Raw genomic sequence first — 21408 nt, forward strand, 5'->3', positions numbered from 1 at the left:
TTATTCCCAAGTGATATCTAGTAAAAAACACAAACCAAAGGCCTCATTTAATCCACCTACTCCAGGGTTGAATTTCACCCACAATGTGTAACTGGAATTGCAAGTGGATTTAAAGAGACAATGAGAAAGAAGGAACTCACCATTCTAACTACTTCAGGGTAAGTCTGCTCTGTCAAACAGCCTCTGCTTATTGTAATGTAGTCCACCAGTTCATTAAGAGTGGAGCGCTTGTATTCTTTCATTTTAAGGTCTGAAAGCGTGTCCATGAAGTCAAAAATGACACAGCACTGTTGAAGTTTCTTTAGGAACAGTTCAGGCTGCTCTGAAGATGGAACGTCTATGAAACAAGAAAGGAAATCTTTGTGAGTCTGGCATCTTATTACACAAAACAGGATTTCTTTTTGAAGATCAATTTCAAAGGAGCAGCATTCATACAGTTTTTGTAAAACAGAGCTCAGATTAACAAACAAACCCCTTATAGGAACTGTATTACTATTTTGTATTTGAGATCTTGAACAATGTGTTGTAGAGGTAATTTAATCATCACCTGCTACTAAGAAAATAAAGTTCACGCAAAAAAATCCAGGCTGAAGTGGAGAATGCAAACACAACAGCATTCAAGACTTAATTCTATGATATACCACCGCTTTCACTGGCGGCTGACATTCACCATCATTAACTTCCACTCCAAAGATGGATGAATGAACTGTCAAACAGATCAAGCTTGATTAATTTATATTTCTAAAAACACTGCGTCACTTATAACTCTGTATGAATATACATGAATGTGTACACGAATACACAGCAAGACTCTAATTCTGCAAACAAGTTTCAGATTCAATCATTACCCCCATGTTGTCACTTTCCATAGCAAAATCAATTTTACTGAAACACAGTGAGGATTTTTTTTCTGTACTATGAACACACAACATGCATCAATAGGAACATTTTCACACAAAATAATAGTATGTGCTTCACCAATAAAGTAAGCAGAATGTACTACTTACTACTTTTGTTCTGTTTTCTTAATTATCAGCAAATAAAAGACTTAATAAAATAATAAAAGGAATGTCAACTTCTTATTAGTTTGTTAGTTTACCAAGTGCATCAAAAGAGTACACAGAAAGCTTAGTTTATCCAATGTTCACGTATGTAAGAGGCTAACAATAGCAGAAATGTACAGAAATTAAATACACATTTTGACTCTGAAAGTATACCCTCAGACTAGAGGGCACTCCACTGCCTCTGATCTACTTTTTTTGTTTCGTTTTTTTTTAAAGGTACATCTGTCAGCACGAGAATCCAGCAAATGACCTTCCAAGCCACAATACAACACATAAATGAAAAATTATGCTGATTTCAACTAGAAAAATTTTAATAGTAAAGAACTGATGTTTATTTCTTGAAACTTGGACATACAAGTAAAAGCCAAGCTATGGTGAAACTTCTTATTGTTGACACAAGAGTATGTCAAGTTAAGGAATGCTTGGTAAACACTGGAAGCTGGTAGTAATTGTATGGAAGGACAAAGCACCATGAATCTGTTTTAATTAAAACAAGGTACACAACAGTTACTAGTTTCAAGTTCAAACGCCCTATCAAATATTACAGTATATAGCTGCATCATTTTAAAAAGTACTGATAGAGATGCAAGGACCCCAAGGCACTTCACATCAACTTTACATTGCTTAAACACTGAAAAGAATAAACATGGATTGCAGTAGTAATAAAGATGCTACATGCTTTCTGACCTGACATGGTAAAGTACAACAGTTTGTTCAATCTTTTTTTTGCTTACAGCACTATGGCAGTGACAGGATTCAATGGGCTAGCAAACTGCATTTCACAAAGAACCACCAAGATCTCAGTAAAGTTTAATTGATGATATCGGTCAGCACACGCCAATCTCATATTCATTAGCCTTGGGTAAGCTCTACAACAGCTTTGTCCAAAGGAAATTGTGGGCAGGAGAGAGTGGTATAGTTACGACACCGCACTTTGTACCATTGGAACTGCTCACCCCATGCCCCCAAAGGCTACCGAAGATGCAAGAAAGGTGGCTCTAGAGAACCCCAACAAGAAGAGCTACGCAGGAGAATTCCTCCTGCCTCAAACATCTCTGGAGAACTGAAGGTCCCAAAACCAGGTCACCCTAAAGCTGTTCCACTGGCCACGTCACTCACACACATTCAAATGCCTCACAGCAGGCAGTGCTGAAACCTAAGATAAGTCAAGGAGCCACAGAAACTCATTAGCCTTCACCCACTACAAAAAAAAAACACTTCTATTAGCATCCTTTCTAAGGTTACAGCCTTAAAGGAGATAAAGGGCCTGGGGAAGCAAAGTACTTGTGACTGCTTTCTTGACTACCTGCCTTCAAATAATACAAGAAAGGAGAATGGTCTTCACAATTCACTGCTATTAGCAAGCAGGCAACAATTAATTGGTTAACAATTTCTTCCAAAAGACAGACTGTAAATATGTGCTGAAAAACAAACAAAAAACCAAAACAAAACAAAAAAGAGAGAAAAGTTCAATTGGCTACTTTTCAAGCGTATTACTTTTAACTAACTTCCACTCTTTCTTATGCTATCTATAAGCCACCACAGAACTTGACAACATGTAAACAGTATCAATAAAATCTATGATGTTACATGAATATAATGGGGGTTTGGTTGCATTGTTCTACATGGCTTGCACACACTTCCTTTGACCGACACAGATATCATAGTCAAATAAAAACAGGCTGAAATCAAATGGGAATCCGTTAAGGTACAATGAAGCACAAGTTACAGCCAGATTCACATGACTCAAGATTACACTCATTTTAAGGTAGGGTCGGTATTAAATAATTTTTTCAAATGACAAAAGCATTAAAATAATAATAAAAGTTTGTTTTCATTTTTCCTTCAGTTAAGTATCTGGAGGTGTGGGAACAAAATGAAAAATATAATTAAGCTGTTCTCAAGAAAAACCATTCTAGAATACTACATGAAATTCTTGCCAGCCTTACTACATCAGCAAGCCATGCGAACTATAGGGGTAAACAAAAAAAAAAAAAAATCCCAACCAAAAAACCCACAAACAAACAAACAAAGACTAAAAGCCCACAAAATAAAACCCCACAAACCAATTGTTCTGGTCATATCTGCTTTTCTTTATTAAGGAGGTTTCTATTCACACTACAAAATAAAATTGCAAGAAGTTTCACACAATAATATTTCTCATTGTTCTTGGGAATTCAGGGTACCTTCGGAACAGGGTAATACCTAATGCCGTGTTTTTTTCTACTTGGAAACAGTAAAAGTATATGAGAATAAATTTTATGGGGGCCTAATATGCATAGCACAAGGCAGCAGATATCAATAAAATGTGTATTCCATGTTCCCAACCTTCCCACAGAGACCATACCATTAGTTCGTTTGGGGTTTTCTTTTGGTTTAGGTTTGCTTTTTCTTTTTTTTGGTGTTTTCCTTAATCCTCTAACACTTCTTTCACAGCTGTACAAACCTTTCTGAAAGATCTCTAAGAATGGACTTCCCCAGGCACCCTCATGCCATTATTCGTAGCCGGGAGTGCACTGGTACTTGGGGTACAAACCTACTGAGCTCCACAGCAGAGCTGATCTTGATGCGATGACTTGAAATGAAATACGCAGTTCCTCACACATGTTCACAGTTAGTTGATAAAAAACAGCAAATCATTTTCTTCTCAGCAGACAGATACTCAGAGCTTTCAATGAATTCCACAACATTTTACTCTTGTGCTAATGCACAGCCAAACATTTAGGCCCCAAAATGTAATAACCTGCAGTATTACCATTGTTGTCTACTTTCAGTTGAAAGAACTGAAAACTGAGCAAGTGCTCTAATAAACCTGTGTAAATACCTACGATACTTTAATAATCTATAAAATATAATCAAAATGACACTATTAAGTGGCATGTGTAATTTACATCCAATGCACAGGAGAGTATGCATTTATTAAAATCAAAATTTAAAGAAAGATAAAACTTCCATCTGGATGTCTGAGAACTCTCCTCACTTTCAGAAGGTCTTTGCTATGAGTTAACTTTCAGGCCTGTCAATTTTCTCTTTAGCCATTTAAAACTGTACAAAGCTTTTAAAACACACCGAGTATTCACAGATTCAAAGGAAACTGGCTTTGTGAAAGCAAGTACTAATACATCTGAACAGTGATAATCAAGATAGAATCAGAACCTTTAACAAAATCACGTGTTTTATAAAGTTATAAGAAAAATTGACAGAAAGTACTGTAATATGGGGGTTTTTTAAGACATGGACCAACAATTGTTACAACAAGGGCTGAAATACCAATTCTAAAATAGCCAGAGCAATTCAGTTTCTCTCTTAACGGCCATTTACCAAAATAACCCTACTCCAACCAGCCCCTCCCTTCTCATCAGTCATCTCTGCAGTCTCTGCCTTCTGCATCCTTTTATCAAATAAAGACATAAAAATCTGATAACATACTTTTACTGCAAGTCTCTAACGGATATAAAATATATTCATGTTTATACTACATTCATATTTTAATTAAAGTAATTTACAAGTAACCGATTTTGGACCACAGAAAACCAAAACTATGCATCAGACCAGCAAAATTGCATCCAGAGAATTGGGCTATGGTTTCCCTCTCAGTGGCAGTGAAAAGCCAAGAAGTGGGAGATACTGAACACCAGGATCAGTCCCTGATCCACTTCAGCCTGTAGTGTTGCAATGAAGGGTATAATGCTGCAAAATGAAGAAGTGAAGACAGGAGGGGAGATTGAGCTGCTTAAGCCAGTATGGCGACTGTAAGGAAAAGTCATAGGATTGCAGATGCAAGACAATATAAGGCCTAGAATTAGAATAAAACTAGACAAATGATGCAGACTACATATAAAATATTAAGCAAAACTAGGATATGCTCACACATGCTACTCTGCAACCACATGTGTACTGTCAGAACATTTATTCATAATTAAAATCAAAATGCCCGCAGAATAACTATAGCTTCCAGTATGTACATTACTGTTATTAATTAGTTTGATGATGATGATTGCATAAAGAACTAGCATCATCTTCTTGTACAATAGTACAAGCAAACACCACATTAAGCATGAAAAATAAAAACACATACTAAAACCAAAGTATGTCCAGAATGGGGGACAGAGAGATCAACAGTAACTTTCTTACATTAATTTTAAGAACTTCCTTATAATTTCCCAACGTCTAAAAACTCTGTATTCATTTGCCTCCGCTGAGACTGTTTCCTATACTTTCCCTATCAACTTAATGACAAAATAATTCCCCAATTACTCTTCAGTATCCATATCTACCAGTTATTTAGTAAACCTAGGACTATGATTTTTCTAGTTAAGTAAAATCTCCTTGTGACAAAAAAGCTCTAAAAAACCAAACAAACCTCTCCTGCTTTGCTGCCACCAACTATCAAAGCAAGGACCTACCTGCACAAAGTAGGCAGTTACACACAGATCTCTTTAAGTCTACATCTATTCCCCACAGGTCCCTGTGAAGATTCTATTTTGTAACAAGCTAACTTTCTAGTTTTTATTCAAATAAAAACTTGCAAATTTGAATTTGAAAGCCTTTTGGTCTTCTTTGAGAAGTTCACTTCAAGAGAAGGTCTAGTGACACCCAGGCCAAAGCTTTCGCTAACTCAAGGTCCTGTCATACACATACCCTTGCACCTGATGAGTCACAATTCTGTAAGCCACTTTTTACAGTAGAATTTTGGTCTTAAGATGCCAAGAAGTACAAATGTTTGCCCTCTCTTTCTTAAACACACTTCTTGAGAAAAGTAATCACTATCCCGATTGCATTCATTTAATTTTCCTGACTGGCTGTCAATATTACGAATGCTTTGTGAAGTCACTAATCATGCATTTATAATAGGTGCTTTTTTCAAACCTGTTTTCCCAACCCATTCTCTATACTTAATAATTATACAGGCAGGGCAGCAGTTGGGCACTGTGTTCCAAAATGTAACATCTAACCAGTACCAACATTATATACACAGCAATAAATACAGTGGGACAAACGCAAGCTGACTTTCATGAGTGAACACGCACAAAAAGAAAAGCACAACATTAACACACTGTTTCCAGCACATGCAAAAAGCATGATTAGAAGTGTACGACAGGACATGCTCCACCACTTTTCTTGATAATCAGTGTCTCTTCAGATAATCGATCACAAAATTGAGAATTATTTCCCTGACCATAAATTTCTCACTGATCAACCTGACCAAGTTCTCACCAAGCAGGAGACTCCTGGGCAATTTCGCAGTGATCCTGGACACTGCAAACCCCTCTACTGCTTGCCAATACTCCCCCATCAATTCATTTAGGTTTTCAATAAACACCATTTACTGGGACGAGTAGTCTGAAACCAGTGTAGATCTACCATTTTATTTGAGTGCCTTTAGTGCATATGGAATAGCATTACAAGCAACAGGGGATACTGCTTAACAAACATACTCTTAATCATATACATTAATAAAATTTTATAGTGTAGATACACTTTTAAATATATTAATCAAAATTCTCTTTACTCATGTATGGAAAATCTTACAAGCTTCAGCCCCTTAATAGAACACATGGATGAAGGGCTTCCATTTCCTTCATCACAAGATCAAGAATTAAAAACAATCTGACAATAAAAAGAATTTCAATAAAGCGTATTTTTCAAAATCATAAAGTTTATGAAACTTCATCTAAACTTTTTGACTACTTCCACAGCAGGCAGCATTCAGGCAACAGTTTAAGCCTCCTCACTTTCACCCATACAGCTCAATCTAGAGCCACAGCAGTCAAGGTTTCAATTAGAAGATTCCTTTAGGCTACGCTTTGTCGATCTGTGACCAACACTTGTTCATCCCACCACTGACTACACCAATGAATGGTGTCTGCGCTGTGAACATCTTTCAACTTGGAGGTGGACCAGGACGACAAGCTTGGTCGTCAAAGCTACTGATAAGCCATAGCAAAATACTATTACTTCCATACTTGTTGCAAAAGGACTCTATCACTGCAAATTAGCACTGATGATGTGTCACCCTCAAGTGAGTAGAGAGCTTCCAGGACGTCCTAGGTTTTACAAGTTTGGGTACTCTTACTCATCACTGAACTAACATGATGAATCTGTTATGAAACAGAGTTATATCAAACAGCTCAGATAATAATAAGCAATCAGGAAATACACAGTGGATAGTGAGAATTCATGAGCAACTAATGAAACACAAGATTACCAGGGTATCTGGGTACACCAATCATTGTTCTAGGTCCCACAAAAATAGAGACTCACAAGATATTTGGTAGTATATCATGTTCCTCACACTAGTACTAATAATGACCACTTAGTAGTAACTGTGTCTCTTCATAGCCAAGCAACAATGCCTTCTTCCTTAGGTAAATTGACAACACTTTTTACCCCCTCCTCATTAGTTCTGCAATGAGTGGGGAAGGTTTAGACTAATGGAGTAATCCAAGACAGTCAAAGTTTACCTATTCTACCTACAAATACATTCAAGCCAAAAACGGTCAAAGAAGATACCAGAGAAAGTATGGAAAAGGATTCAAACAACATAAGTTTTAGAAAAAAACTGATGGGGGGAAAAGCAAGTGGATGAGCGTACTAGAAAATTTCAGGAGAGATGGAAGAATGGCAAAGCAGCTGTGAATGTTGTAAGAAGGAGACAAGAGTGGAAAGCTAAAGAAGGCAGAGCAACAACATAAAAAAAAGTATTAGAAGACCAAGAGAGAAAGAGAATGAGGTAGAACATGAGCAGGGGACTTGGAAAAAACGGAGAGGAAAAAATTTTTGGGGGAATAGGTAACACAATAAAAGTAGCAGAATATATTAAAAGGAAAAAATAGTAGCTCAAAGTGTTTAAGCAAAACAAGAATGAATGAGTTAGTGGTTAGGGGCTAGATTAGATTAAGCAGCTACATATCTGGAGGTTCCTGACACTTAATATATCCCATTACATTACTTACGGGGAGTTTGCCTAGACATCAAATTAACACTTATTTTTTAGCCCCAAGCTGATCAGATTTTGTAGGTTGCTTTCTTCTCCTGCCCCCCCCCCAAAAAAAATTTTTACTAGTATTTCAAAAACAATTATTGGCAATTTTTTTTTTTAAGGGAAGCAAAAAGGCTAGCAAAAAAATACAGAAATGTTACTTCAATTTCCTAAATGGAATACGTGGCAAAAAAAATCTCAAAATAAGGCAAAAATACATTGCTGAAACACCAAGAGTTATTGTGGCCAGTTCTCCTGGACTGACTCAATTTTCTTTCATACGGGCTCAGAAAGTTTATGCTACCTAAGTAGGTTATTACTGAACTGCACTTTCAAAGTACAAGCTAACCTTCATCCAGGAGAGTCAAAGTCAGTATTTTTGCTGAACAGTCACCAGAGAGAGCTGCTGTCCATGTTTCTCCTGCCACTTGAGAATACTGACCTGAGCTAGTGAAAAAATTATGAGGGTACCTTTGCCACGTACCTTCTGCCTAACCTTCCAATGGCAGATAGTATGAAAGACACAATTGTTACTTTTCAAAGTCTTCTCCAAGGGGGGGCGGGGGGGAGGGGGGAGAATAAGAAAAAGAGAGGGATTTTAATGTTCTTAAAAAAAACAAGCAAACAAAAACAAAACAAAAAAAACTGGGGGGGGTGGGGGGGGGGTGGGGGTGCAAAGGAACCCAGAAACTGTTCATCATCGACTTTCTACATCTGTATAAACATAAGCATATGTCCACTTACAGGATTTGTGGTTGTTTTGGGGTTTTTTGTTTGTTTGTTGATTGGTGGTTTATTTTGTTTTTTCTTAAGCGCTGCCCTGTTAATTTAGCTAGGCGTGTAAATAACCCAACCCAATACTACACTGGGAGACAACATGAAAACCCAGTACAGTCAGCTCACGCTTTGGAGCTCCCAGAGCTGTGTTAGAACATCCTTAGTCTAAGAATCAAAACCTCCACAAACTGAAAGATCTCTGAATTTTAACATCATGCTCCATTACAAACACAATACTGACCCTACACAAAAAAATCTTTGCTGTTGGTTTTTTTGAGATTCCAGGACTAGTAAGTATTACTCCTTACACCTTTGCTCAATTCAAGCTGGCACTGCCTCCAGTGCTGAATCATCCATGGGTTCCTTTCAGCAGTTACCATGAGGAGCTGTACGCCAGAATTAAAGTCAGGCTTTTCTGTAGACATTTGAATAGCCAAAGCTACAGGTTAGAGCAAATGCAAATCCAAAAGAAGCTGTACTTGCCTACTTGCTCAACTCCTCTACCCTAAAACGCATCAAGACCACCAGAGACAGGAACACCATGTAAACAAAGACATCTCATTTTCCAAGTGATTTCTCAAATTACAGACTTAGAGCAAAAGCTACACAATAGTAACAGCGCTCCACTGGGTCACCCTACTGCTGTCTTCCTTTCCTTTAAAATCATTAACAGGTCTCCAGGCTGCTTTTTCAGTGTACTTTTAATTGCCTAACTAGTTTTAGGACCCTGCCATCCTCCATCCATTCTTAAGTTCTTAGTAGAGCACTGGAATCCCAAATGCCAACAGAGACGCAAGTCTCAGCTCATTATTTCAACTTTGTCATGCTATGCTTATATCACTTTTATCTTGTACTTTAGTTCTGTTAATTTCAGCAAGAATGATGGATTAAATTGCAGCTTAAACTTTATCGTGCTACATCGCGTGCAATTTTTTGTGTGTGTTGCAAATTAATGGCAAATATCAGAAAATGGCAAGACTAGCAATTTGTAATGAACATCTCATGGTTTCCAGGTTCTTTGGATGGCAAAAAATCTAAAACCCAGAAAAATGTTTACAAGTTCCAGGCTACTAAGAAACACCTTTGCAAAAAAAAAAAAAAAAAAAAAAACAAACAAAAAACACCCAACACAACACTTATGGCCTGCTGACCTAAGACAGAAGAATCCTTAAGAGGATTATTGTCATCCTTTTTATAAGATTCTTATCAGATCACAATTTTCTTCTACATGACATGAGAAGCTTTTCCTCTATAATGATCAGTAAATACAAGAACACAAACATGTCACTGCAGTTTTACAGTTACCTTCCATTCTAACTGCGGTCACAAGGCAGTTCAGGATTTGCATTGGAATCTATTTGTTTGGTGCATTAAGTACATATGAAATCATGATAAAATTATAGAGCTGTACATGCTTCCTGTAAGAGTGCAAAAATTATACCTTGCTTAGTAAGTGCTCTGAAACTGACATCCATCCAAATAAAAATATGCAATGTTCATTTTGCTCAAACTACAGAGTCACTCTATGAAATTTATTCAGAAACACTTAAGACACTTGCAAAAATACTAAACCAAGAGCATAGGAAACTCAAAACATAACTCTCATCCAAATGGGCTCAGAACAAGTGCCAGGATTGCTACTCTGCTTGATACTGACCCACTAATTTATCCCAGCAGTCACAGGAGTACTTCATTCTTCGGTCAAAGAAGTAATTAAGAGAGAACTATTCTACATATGCAACTCACTGTCTAAGAGCTCAGGCTTACATTTAAAAATATTTATATTTATTAACTTAAATAATATACATACATATAAAATACAGATTCTATAATTCTATTTATACCTTTAGAAGAGTTTAATTGAACCCTGAAAACATAACTTCCATTCCCTTCTCATTTGGTAGTACAAATTTAGTCAAGAACATATTCTACTTTATGCTAATTTACCACAATAGCCTCCCAGTATTTTCCAGTAACGCACTATGCCATATGACTGTCCATCATGTGTTTTCTCTCTCATTCTCTCTGCAGAGGGAGCAATGTGTGTAATGGAGTAAGAATTTTATGGAACTACACACATGCAAGACGCTAGCTATGTGTAAGAAAAAGATAAGATTTAACAAACATACCCCAAAGTTACACTGGAAGATGCGGAAACAAACTGGGAGTTCATTCTACAGTCCCCAAACAGACACACACACACACCCCCCAGAAAGCTCAACTTCTAACACATATTTCCTCTTTACTGCAGAAGCTCCAGCATGACAGAAGAACGAAATTTTGGGGTTTGGCCTTCATTATTCATTTAGTCTTCTAAATACTAGTTTCAGCCCACTGAGATCCTCCAGGATCAGAATCAACACCTCAAGCTGGATTCAACGTTACACAAAAACAAGCTGGGGCTGCAGGGGGAGATGCGTATGCAGAGGCATGTCCCTCAGGAACACCAGCCACGGCGCTCACTGCTTATCTGCGTTTCCTGAGCACAAGAACGTTAGCCCCGCTACATTCCAGCTGAGACACGAGGAAACACAGGAAACCCTGAAGGTACATCCTGATCTACACACTAGGATGGTATCTCCTTGCTCACTGAGAAACTAGAAAGCATTACTCAAAGACACGACGTGAGGACTTGACATCCACAAGCAATCCACATGGATTATTTGTCAAGAAAGGACACATCGTTCCCGCCTTCAAGTTATGTTCCTTGCATAAGTCCTTCTAGCACTCAGGCTCAACCAGCTGCCTTGAGATACGGTCATCTGTAGGGCTCAGACTACGTTATTCAATACCTCATGACAATAACTCAATTAGTCAAGCTGTTAGTTAAGGGAACGCCCTTTTCTCATATCGCCAAGCCCAGTGGATCTGTCTAAATGACAGAAAATAAACAAATAAATCTACTTTATTTTATTTTGCTTTTGCAATCACTGTAGAGCTCTCCCACATTCCCTGATGCACAGAAATATACCACTCTTCCGGACCATTTCTACAGCAAGCTCTTAATCTTCAGATTATTCAGGATCTGGAACAATTCACCAACAGAGGGGAAAAACATGACATTTATATAATACGCCCCTATAACCTGTCATGTTAGTCTGTGTTAAGCTGGATATTTTACATTATTTGTATTGTCATTACATATGTCTGTAAAATACCAGCTATTCCTTTAAAAATAAGATCTCGCCATCACAGAATGGCACAGCTCAGTTTTAAAACAATGTAAATTAGAAACTCATTTACCAGTAATTATCATTCGCTTTCAAAGTCCACTGCTCTGTTATACCTAAACTGGGTATTTTTGCTAAAATTTGGAAATTTGAGTGATGTAGACTATTAGGCCACTTTTCTATCTTTTACACGGCAACTTTTTTTGCTGCTTGAATCCAAAGTGGCAAAGACATTTTATCTCCCCAACACAAGGTTCTAGAGAGCAACACCTCATTTCTGAATATTTGTCATTGTCTAAAGAACAAACCTTATTGCAGCCTTGCATTACCATAATGTGCCTGGATGTTTTTTCAGAACATCTTTAGCTCTGACCTCTTCCAAAAACACTGAATAAAACAATGCCGTTTTCTTTTGGCAAAATATATTTACCTGCATACATGCCCATCAATCATAGGTCTTCTCGTCCCTCAGAAACGCCATCTGATACTGAACACACAAATCTACGTGATCATCACAGGGTCTTGGCACCTGAAGTGAATTTCTCTACAGATTGCTTAGCCCCTCTGCAATATGACCATCAGTCTACAACACTGCATTACTTTAAAAATAAATATTTGACCCATTACAAATAAAGAGTTTTATATTAAGTTCTTCTCTGGGTTCCCAGCCCCCTGAGCTGGAAGACAGGGATGGGGAGCAGAATGATGCCCCCATAATCCAAGGGGAAATGGTTAGCAACCTCCTAACCTCAGACACTGTGTCCTGGTTTGGGGTGGAGCAGAGGCAAGTTTCTGTTCAGTGGTTTTGCTTCTTGGTTAAGCCTCTTCTAACTCTCTGAAATTAACAGAGAGGCCCTTCTTATACTTGTTGCTGTAGCAGCCAGGGTCAGATGAGTTGGTTGTTTACCACGTGGCGGGGTCGCACCTGTGGGGAGGAGTGGACAGGACAGGTGACCCAAAACTGACCAACAGGGTATTCCATCCTATCTGCCATGCTCAGTATAAAAGCTAAGGGATCAAAGGGGTCAGGTTGGCTTTTTCAATATCTTGACTTCTTCACTGGCTCTCTTTCTTCAATGACTTACTCCCAGGGAGGATCCTGTTAGCTTGTCTACCTTTGATCCCGATCCATGCGTTCCTGAAGGTAGATATGGAATCCAGTTCCCACATGTCACTGAGTCCAGTCTGGAACTTCCCCAGTGCCTGCCAGTGACATCTTCCTGGGAACTTGATACGGTTATATATGTAGCAATAGGACGAGGGGCAATGGCTTTAAACTAGAGCAGGGTAGGTTTAGATTAGACATTAGGAAGAAGTTCTTTACAATGAGGGTGGTGAGACACTGGAACAGGTTGCCCAGAGAGGTGGTGGAGGCCCCATCCCTGGAGACATTCAAGGTCAGGCTTGATCAGGCTCTAAGCAATCTGATCTAGTTAAAGATGTCCCTGCTTACTGCAGGGGGGTTGGACTAGATGACCTTTAAAGGTCCTTTCCAACCCAACACATTCTAGGATTCTATATAATATATCCATTTCACTATTTCCATTTTATTTTATTATTAATATTTCATTAAAGTAGTGTAGTTTTTTCGAAACTCATAAATCGCTTTATCTCTCTTCTTCCTCTCCTTAGAGTGAGAGGTGGAAGAGAGCGTCTGTTGTCTTGTCATTGGCCAACACAGCCCAAACTGTGACAGACATGCAAAAGTCTATGGGGCTGGATGCGATCCACCCAAGGGTACTGAGGGATATGGCAGAAGTGCTCACCAAGCCACTCTTCATCATTCATCATCAGTCCTGGCTAACCAGGCAGGTCCCAGTTGACTGGAGGCTAACAAATATGGCACCCATCTACAAGAAGGGCCAGAAGGAGGACCTGGGGAACTACAGGCTTGTCAGTCTGACCTCAGTGCCAGGGAATATTACAGAACAGATCATCTTGAGTGCCAACACACGACACGTACGGGACAAGCAGACAATCAGGCCAAGTCAGCATGGGTTTATGAAAGGCAGGCCCTGCTTGACTAACCTGATCTCCTTTATGACAAGGTGACCTGCTTAGTGGATGAGGGAAAGGCTGTGGATGTTGTCTACATGACTTTAGTTAAGCCTTTGACACTGTTTCCCACAGCATTCTCCCAGAGAAACAGGCTGCTTATAGATTGGATGGGCATACTCTTCACTAGGTAAAAAACCAGCTGGATGGCCATGCCTAAAGAGTTATGTTGAATGGAGTTAAATACAGTTGGCGGCTGGTCACAAGTGGTGTTCCCCAGGGCTCGGTATTGGGGCCAGTTCTGTTTAACAACTTTATCAATGATCTGGAGGAGGTGATCAAGTGCACCCTCAGTAAGTTTGCAGGTGACGCCAAGTTGGGCAGGAGTGTTGATCTGCTTGATGGCAGGAAGGCTCTACAGAGCGATCTTGGCAGGGTGGATCGATGGGCCAAGGCCAATGGTATGAGGTTCAACAAGGCCAAGTGCCGGTCCCGCACTTGAGTCACAACAGCCCCATGCAATGCTACAGTCTTGGGGAAGGGTGGCTGGAAAGCTGCCCAGCAGAAAGGGACCTGGGCGTGTTGGTCGACAGACAGCTGAATATGAGCTGGCGGCATGGCCGAGGCAGCCACTAGTATACTGGCTTGTATCCAAAATGGTATGGCCAGTAGGACTAGAGAAGTGATCGTCCTTCTGTACTCCACACTGGTGAGGTTGCACCTCATACTGTGTTCACTTTTGGGCCCCTCACTACAAGAATGACATTGAGGTGCTGGAGTGTGTCCAGAGAAAGGCAACAAAGCTGGTGAAGGTTCTCAACCACAAGAGCAGCTGAGGGAACTGGGGTTGTTCAGCCTGGAGAAAAAGAGGCTCAGAGGAGACCTTACTGCTGTGTACAAGCTGAAAGGAGAATGCCTTTTCTTATCGTTATTATTACATTTTCCTTTTGATTGCTGTTGCATCAAAGGACGTACCGCAGCTCCAACAGCAGCAGCCATAACCGTAGCCTGTTCTTGGGAAAGCACCCGTTCTGCTGTTTCCAGCAGCTGAGCAGTGGTACTGCCTCGAGGTAGGCTACTAAGAGCTTTTTTGGTTTTATCATTTGCATTATCAAAAGCAAGTAAGTCTAAAAACTTCGCTTTCATGGTCTCATCAAGGTCAGGGTGAGCAGAAATAGCCGCATGCAATCTATCAACAAATTCAGAATAAGGCTCCGTAGATTTTTGGCAAACATTTGTAAAAGCAGGAGTTTTTTCCCCTCTAATCCCTAGCAAAGCCCTGTGAGCTAGCTGTTGACTGAGTTGCAAAACCTCCATAGCAAAATTAGCTTGCCAGTCAGTCCGAACGTAAGGTCCCGTCCCCATTAACATCTGTGTTTGTACCCCATACAAAGGATCACCTTGAGGACGCGGGGTGGCAGCAGCCTGATCACATAGGTTCTGCCACACACTGAAAAACTGCAACTGCTGAGAAGGGGTGAGCAACATTTGAGAAATCTGCTTTGAATCATGTGGTGTGAGTAAATTCGCAGTAAATAAATGCTCTACCATAGCCCTGGTATAAGGAGAGCCTAGTCCATATTGATTAACAGCCTGTTTCGCCTCCTTTAACAATTTCCAATCAAACGGTTCCCAATCCTTTCCACCCCCCACATTAGCAAACACCGGAAATGCCATAGGATCAAGAAACATGCCCTCAATTGCCGCGTCTCTAATTACTCCCCTCCATCGGTTTTTCAATTCTTTCTCCCCTCTTACCGCTCCCCCACCCCCCGCATTTTCCGACGATGGTGGCCACGACAAGGCATGATGAGGCAGTGGCAAAGGAGCAGGGTAAACTGGAGGAGCTCATGAACTGAATTGATCATCTAGACGAGCTTCCATCGCTTCCAACTTTTTTAACAACTCCCAGAATTGATGGTCTGTCAGTACACCAGGTGGTACTCTAGTGCTGCTGCTGGGTGATGGCGGAGTAGAGGGTGGCAGAGGAGGGTACGGCATTGACTGATCCCCGGAATCCTCAGGGGGGTCTCCTTCGGTATTTTCAACAACAGTGTCTTTGGGAGGGGGAGGAGGAAACATAGTTTCTTCCTCTTTTCCACTTTCATAAACAGGTGTCTCAAGAGAGTCTGTAGCGGGAGTAGGCTGGCTCGGGGCAGTAACGGCGCGACTCGCTACATTCCTCTGCGTTATTCTGCAGCCCCGGGGTTGAGGGACGACAGCTTCTGGCAATCCCCCAAAAGAAAGACTCGTGGGGGAAACATCCTTAACTCCGGGTGTTAATGCTGCAAAGGCAGAGGCAGCTGTAGCACGTTCTGCCTGCATTGTTTTCAAAGTCTCTGATACTAACCTCCACACAGTGGAGAGTTTCTGCGCCTCCTTGGATCCTTTACTTACGTCATCCCACAACACCGCTCCTATTTTAGCCCACGTATCTTGAGCAAAAGCGGCAGCAACAGTGGGGATAAGTCCTTTATCCCGCGCCCATGCTAAGAGCACCTTCAAGGTAGGCGTATGATACTTCAATCCTCTCGTAGAGAGTATATATTGGAGGAGCTTAACTACTGCCTCTTCTTCTTTGGAGAGCGTAGACCCCATCTCCTCCCCGGCCGCTCGCTTGGCCAGAGCGAGATTCCCTACCTTGATGCGCTATAGCGTCTTCCCGAGTGCCGGGGCAGCACTCGCTTATCGACCGGCTTCTTCCGCCCCCTCCGTCCGTCGGCTGCTCATCGGGTATTCGCTGATCCCAACACCGATCTGAGGGTCCCTGTTCGGGCGCCACTTGTCAACGCGGAAGGCTCGGACAATAACACAACGACCAATGTGATCAGGTTAATGCCAGTTTATTGCAGAGATAGCTCAGTTATTATAGAAGTTCTGATTCCGCATCACGCGCCGACAATTTGCTGATTGGTTGCACGAGCTGCGCATGCGGCAAGCAACATATTATAATTGGCTTAAAGCATCTGTCCACGCGGACAATCACCCCTCCTATATCCTGGGTGAAGTTCTACATTTCGCACGCTGAATTCACCACACTTTCTCATATCTTGTTGGTCTCAGCATTTCTAACATCGCTACAATGTTTTCACATAGCCTTCAAACTAACAAAGCCTACATAGTTGTTAGCAATTCTTCGGTGCTTGGCCTACATAGTTGTTAGCAGTTCTTCGGTGCTTGGAGTGTTCACAGGATGACCCCTTTGTATTAAAAATCCTCCAACAGAGGAGACCTTACTGCTGTGTACGAGCTGAAAGGAGGATGTGGCAAGGTGGGTGTCAGTCTCTTCTCCCAAGTAACAAGCAGTAGGACAAGAGGAAACGGCCTCAAGTTGCACCAGGACAGGTTTAGATTGGATATAGGAAAAATTTCTTCACCAAAAGGGTTATCAAACACTGGAACAGGCTGCCCAGGGAAGTGGTTGAGTCACCATCCCTGGAGGTACTTAAAAGATGTGTAGATGTGCCCTTAGGGACATGGTTTAGTGGTGGACTTGGCAGTGCTAAGTTAACAGTTGGACTTGATGATCTTAAAGGTTTGCTCCAACCTAAACAATTCTATGATTCTTAAGGTTCATAAAAAGCTTGAGAAAACCGAAAACTACACAGTCAAGGTTATGCCTTGGCATTGCTCTGCTGCGCATCAAGTCACTTCGCAAAACTTCATTAGTTTAGACTGTTAGAAATATGAACCAGACATAACAGTTTAGGCATTAAATATAATTAAAACATTTCTTCTGTGGTTACCAAACAATACTCTCCATCAACCTCTTCCAAACTACTCATTAGTTAAGGTGCTTCTCTACTGAAGACAGTAAGCTGAAATTAGATTACCAACAATATTTATCCTCACCTGTACCGTGGTCGCAAACTTCACCTGCATTTGGCACCCTGGCCAAACTGAAGTCAACAGGAGTGAGTATTATACTGGTTCATTAGAATGGTGATTACACCTTTGCTATAATTGGCAGAAAGCTCATTGCTTACTAATCAAGAAAAGGAAGAGCAATCTCATCAGTTATATATTCCATGAAAAATCAATGGAGAAAAACTCAGTAGGAAAAGTGTGTATTTTGCAGGTTTATACCAAGTCTGAAAGCTCCTCTTCATAAGTGAGGTGATCCAAATACACTATTGGTGAATTAGCATAACTTTTAAAAGGCATTTTTATAGAGTCTTTGCAGGTATAGGTCACTGATCAAGAAAGCATGTATAGTACAGCAAACATGCTTTGCATCTGACCATAAGAGTACACAGATCATACCATTCTCTAGCTCACCCATACTTTTTAGGAGGCAGCAGGCTCACTACTAGACCACTAGCAAGAACTCTTAACTTACACACATCCTTCCTGTATTTGAAGATAGGACTTCAGGTGCATCCTTTCTTACCTTCTTTATTTTTCATGAAATATCAAATTTGCTAATACATTATTAAGTGACAAGCAGAGCATGCCATTTACAATAAAAAAAAAAAGAGTATTTTAAGTAATTACCTCCACTGGACTGAAGTTTGTCAAGAGAAGGCACATGCAGGCTGTATCAGTGGGTGCGTATACAGATGGCCCTTTCCCAATCCAATAGCTAATGTGCAGTCAAAGTAGGTCAATGAAGAACAAAAGAGTTTTAAACTATACTAATCCAGTGGCTTCAGTATCCTACAGATATGACAGAGAAGGACCATCGAAACTGTTGTGGTCACAGGACGAAGTTATAACTGTAAAGGCTAGAAAGCATAATACAATCCCATGCCATCAAGTTCACCTCCCTGTACCTGGCATATTACTTAATTATTTGGACTCAAGAGACTCCAGCAGTAGTCAACTAATCGCCTTCAAGCAAACCTACTGAAGCAGCACTTCAGTGTGCCTTACTCCTTCCTCTGACAGAGGCAGTGAAGTATCAATCCTTAACATAAGACCTAACAATCTAGCAAACTTTACACCCACTCCTTTGGTTCCTGTCATTTTCAGAGGATGTTACAGCTTGTTTCATTTTCATATCAATGCTAGCATTATCTCTCTTGTCAGAAGGGAGTGAAGAACCCAGCTCAGGCATTCCTTCAGCAGCAGAAGCCCTTCAAGTTTATGGATCCAATTTGGTATTGCTTCTTGCCATTTCTCTGGGCTGCTTCTACCTTTGCCTGTTCACGGAGTTTCTCACAATCATGTCTGTAATACTCCTTTCTGAAGCTTGCCTCTTCGTCTTGCTTCTCTCAGTCTGCAGCTGAAGACCTTCTCCAAAACAGCCCCCAGCTCCTCCAAATGCCATCTATTTTTACCTAGGCGCTGCCGTCTCATTCCGGATGCTGCTAATTGGCCCCTTAGTCACAACTGGAAAAGTAACCTAGTTGAGTAACTCTTTCTGAGCTGCTGCACTAAGGAATCTCTATGCCTCACACTCGCATTAATTCAAATGAGGAAGCTTCCAGTAAATTTGTTCCCATGCAAGATGAAGCCCAGAGTTTAATTCCAATTAACCATATTTTAGCCTCTAAGATTCTATAGCATAAGAGTTGTATGCATTTGAAGTTCTAAATCCTGTAAGGAAGCACCACATAAAATAGCACATAACTGTAGCACTAGAGATCAACTGTACTCTCCCTATTCACCACTCTTTTTTTTCCACATATTACCTAGACCAATCTGTAAACTTGCAATGATCTACTCAAAAAAAAAAAAAAAAAGGGAAACAAAAGATGGAAAACCCATGTAAAGTTAGATTTTTAAAGAGTGAAACAAGCAATGACAATACACTTATATAAGCAGCCCATTCTGAAACAGGTGTTTTTCCACACAGACTTCTTTCTTATATACGTGACATAAAACAGCTGGCTTCACAGATACAAAATGATGTTTCAGAAAACCCAGGGAGCTCTGCTTGCTTCTTAATCGCTTTACCAATGAAAAGTTAAGTTGAAGCATCTTGGAATTTCCTCCCAACAATTCTGCTTCTGCATATTTATCAACTAAATTGGTACAAACAGGAAAAACAGATTGTAAGACAGACAGACTAGTTAGACAGGAAAGCACTGGGAAAAGTAAATAACTAAGTGATCTAAATTCATTCTAAATTACAGTCATTGTAATACTTTATTATTCCACTAGAAAGGCAAATTTAAATGCTGAGTATTTAAAACCATTGCTTCAGATATATAGAACGTAAATGAGAAAATTACCATTTTATTAAGAGAACTTGACTCATTTTTACTAATGAAGACCACAATCATTTAATACGAACATAATGAATCCCTTCTAGAAATTCTGAGGTTACCACAGACAAACACAGCGTGCGTTTTTGACAACATGAGTGCAACTATCAGATGTCCTGAACATCATCTGTAAAAACTAAAAGCAGAGCTTTTCGACAGATTAGTAATCCTGGATTCAGTTAAATACTGGCAGGATTAATACTATTTCCTAGGACGAAAGAAAGATCCTGTTCCACCCCATAAAGACTGCATAGGCTGCCAAGAGTAAAGGGAAGGGCCTTCAGCTGTGGATAATTAAGAAACAGCCATTTAAAAAAATTGGATGTTTTGGAGAACACAGCATCCGGTAAAACGGTGGAGTACTTTTTCCATGTGGACCCAAGAGAACTTGAAATCATTTATTCTGCAAATGAGAAACTGAATGCTTCTATGATAGTTTGTTTTGCTGAGAAAGGAACTTCTTTTCACTTGAAATGAAGGCAAAAAGGATCAGCTTTAAATGCGATTCTGCCAAAAAGAATGAACATGTACAGCAGACTGCAAACCACCACCACCATTAGCCCTGCACATCCCTACTTCCCACTCTCACATTAGTTTTGTTTGGTCAGGGTTATTTTTGTTTTTGAAGAAACAGCTCTGTATGGTTGTGTATAACTTTGGTCCAGACTGAGGACACAAGTAATACGGCAAGAACTCAAGTTAATTATATTATAGAAAAGGCATGCACGTCTGTTTGGGTTCAAATGTATGGTGCCTCAAAACCAACGAGAAATCCTTGCTTCCCATGACAGCGCCATGAGGGACATTCGGTGCCGGGAGGGAGGGAGGAGTGAGCAGAGGGAGAGCAAGCCCCCGTAGGACAAGCAGAGCCCACCACAGAAGCACTAGGCAACCCAGAACCCAGCTCAAGAACATCCCTCTCACTCTTTCTCCAACTCCCAAACCTCATGCTTTTTGATTCAAAATGTTGGAAAAATGCCGGGGAGCTTCTAGCTGTGGACACAAATGTGATGGGACAGGACATGGTTATTCCTAGTTACATAGTCACACTTTCCACCTCTCCTCCAATCTCTGAAGCAAATATGGCAGGCAGGTGACTCAACCTCAGAGCTACAACGATCTGTTGACAAGCCTAGAGACTCAAGGGATGTCTGGTAGTACTCAGCTCCAGTCAGTACAAGTGCCCTGAGCTGCGCTCAGCCGCAGGAGAG

General features: G+C 40.4%; 1 protein-coding gene across 7 annotated transcripts in view; it reads right to left on the reverse strand.

The window, feature by feature from the left end:
* The window catches only part of PPP2R5E (protein phosphatase 2 regulatory subunit B'epsilon), a 78525-nt gene that overhangs the window by 29425 nt on the left and 27692 nt on the right, over window positions 1-21408 (reverse strand). For all 7 annotated transcript variants that reach the window (XM_074583726.1, XM_074583724.1, XM_074583721.1 and 4 more), the window contains one exon: window positions 141-337. In XM_074583726.1, the coding sequence (XP_074439827.1) occupies window positions 141-337 (197 nt within the window). The remainder of the gene's footprint in view (window positions 1-140; window positions 338-21408) is intronic.

This window comes from Larus michahellis, chromosome 4 (assembly GCF_964199755.1).
Source record: "Larus michahellis chromosome 4, bLarMic1.1, whole genome shotgun sequence".
In the NCBI taxonomy this organism is placed as follows: Eukaryota; Metazoa; Chordata; class Aves; order Charadriiformes; family Laridae; genus Larus; species Larus michahellis.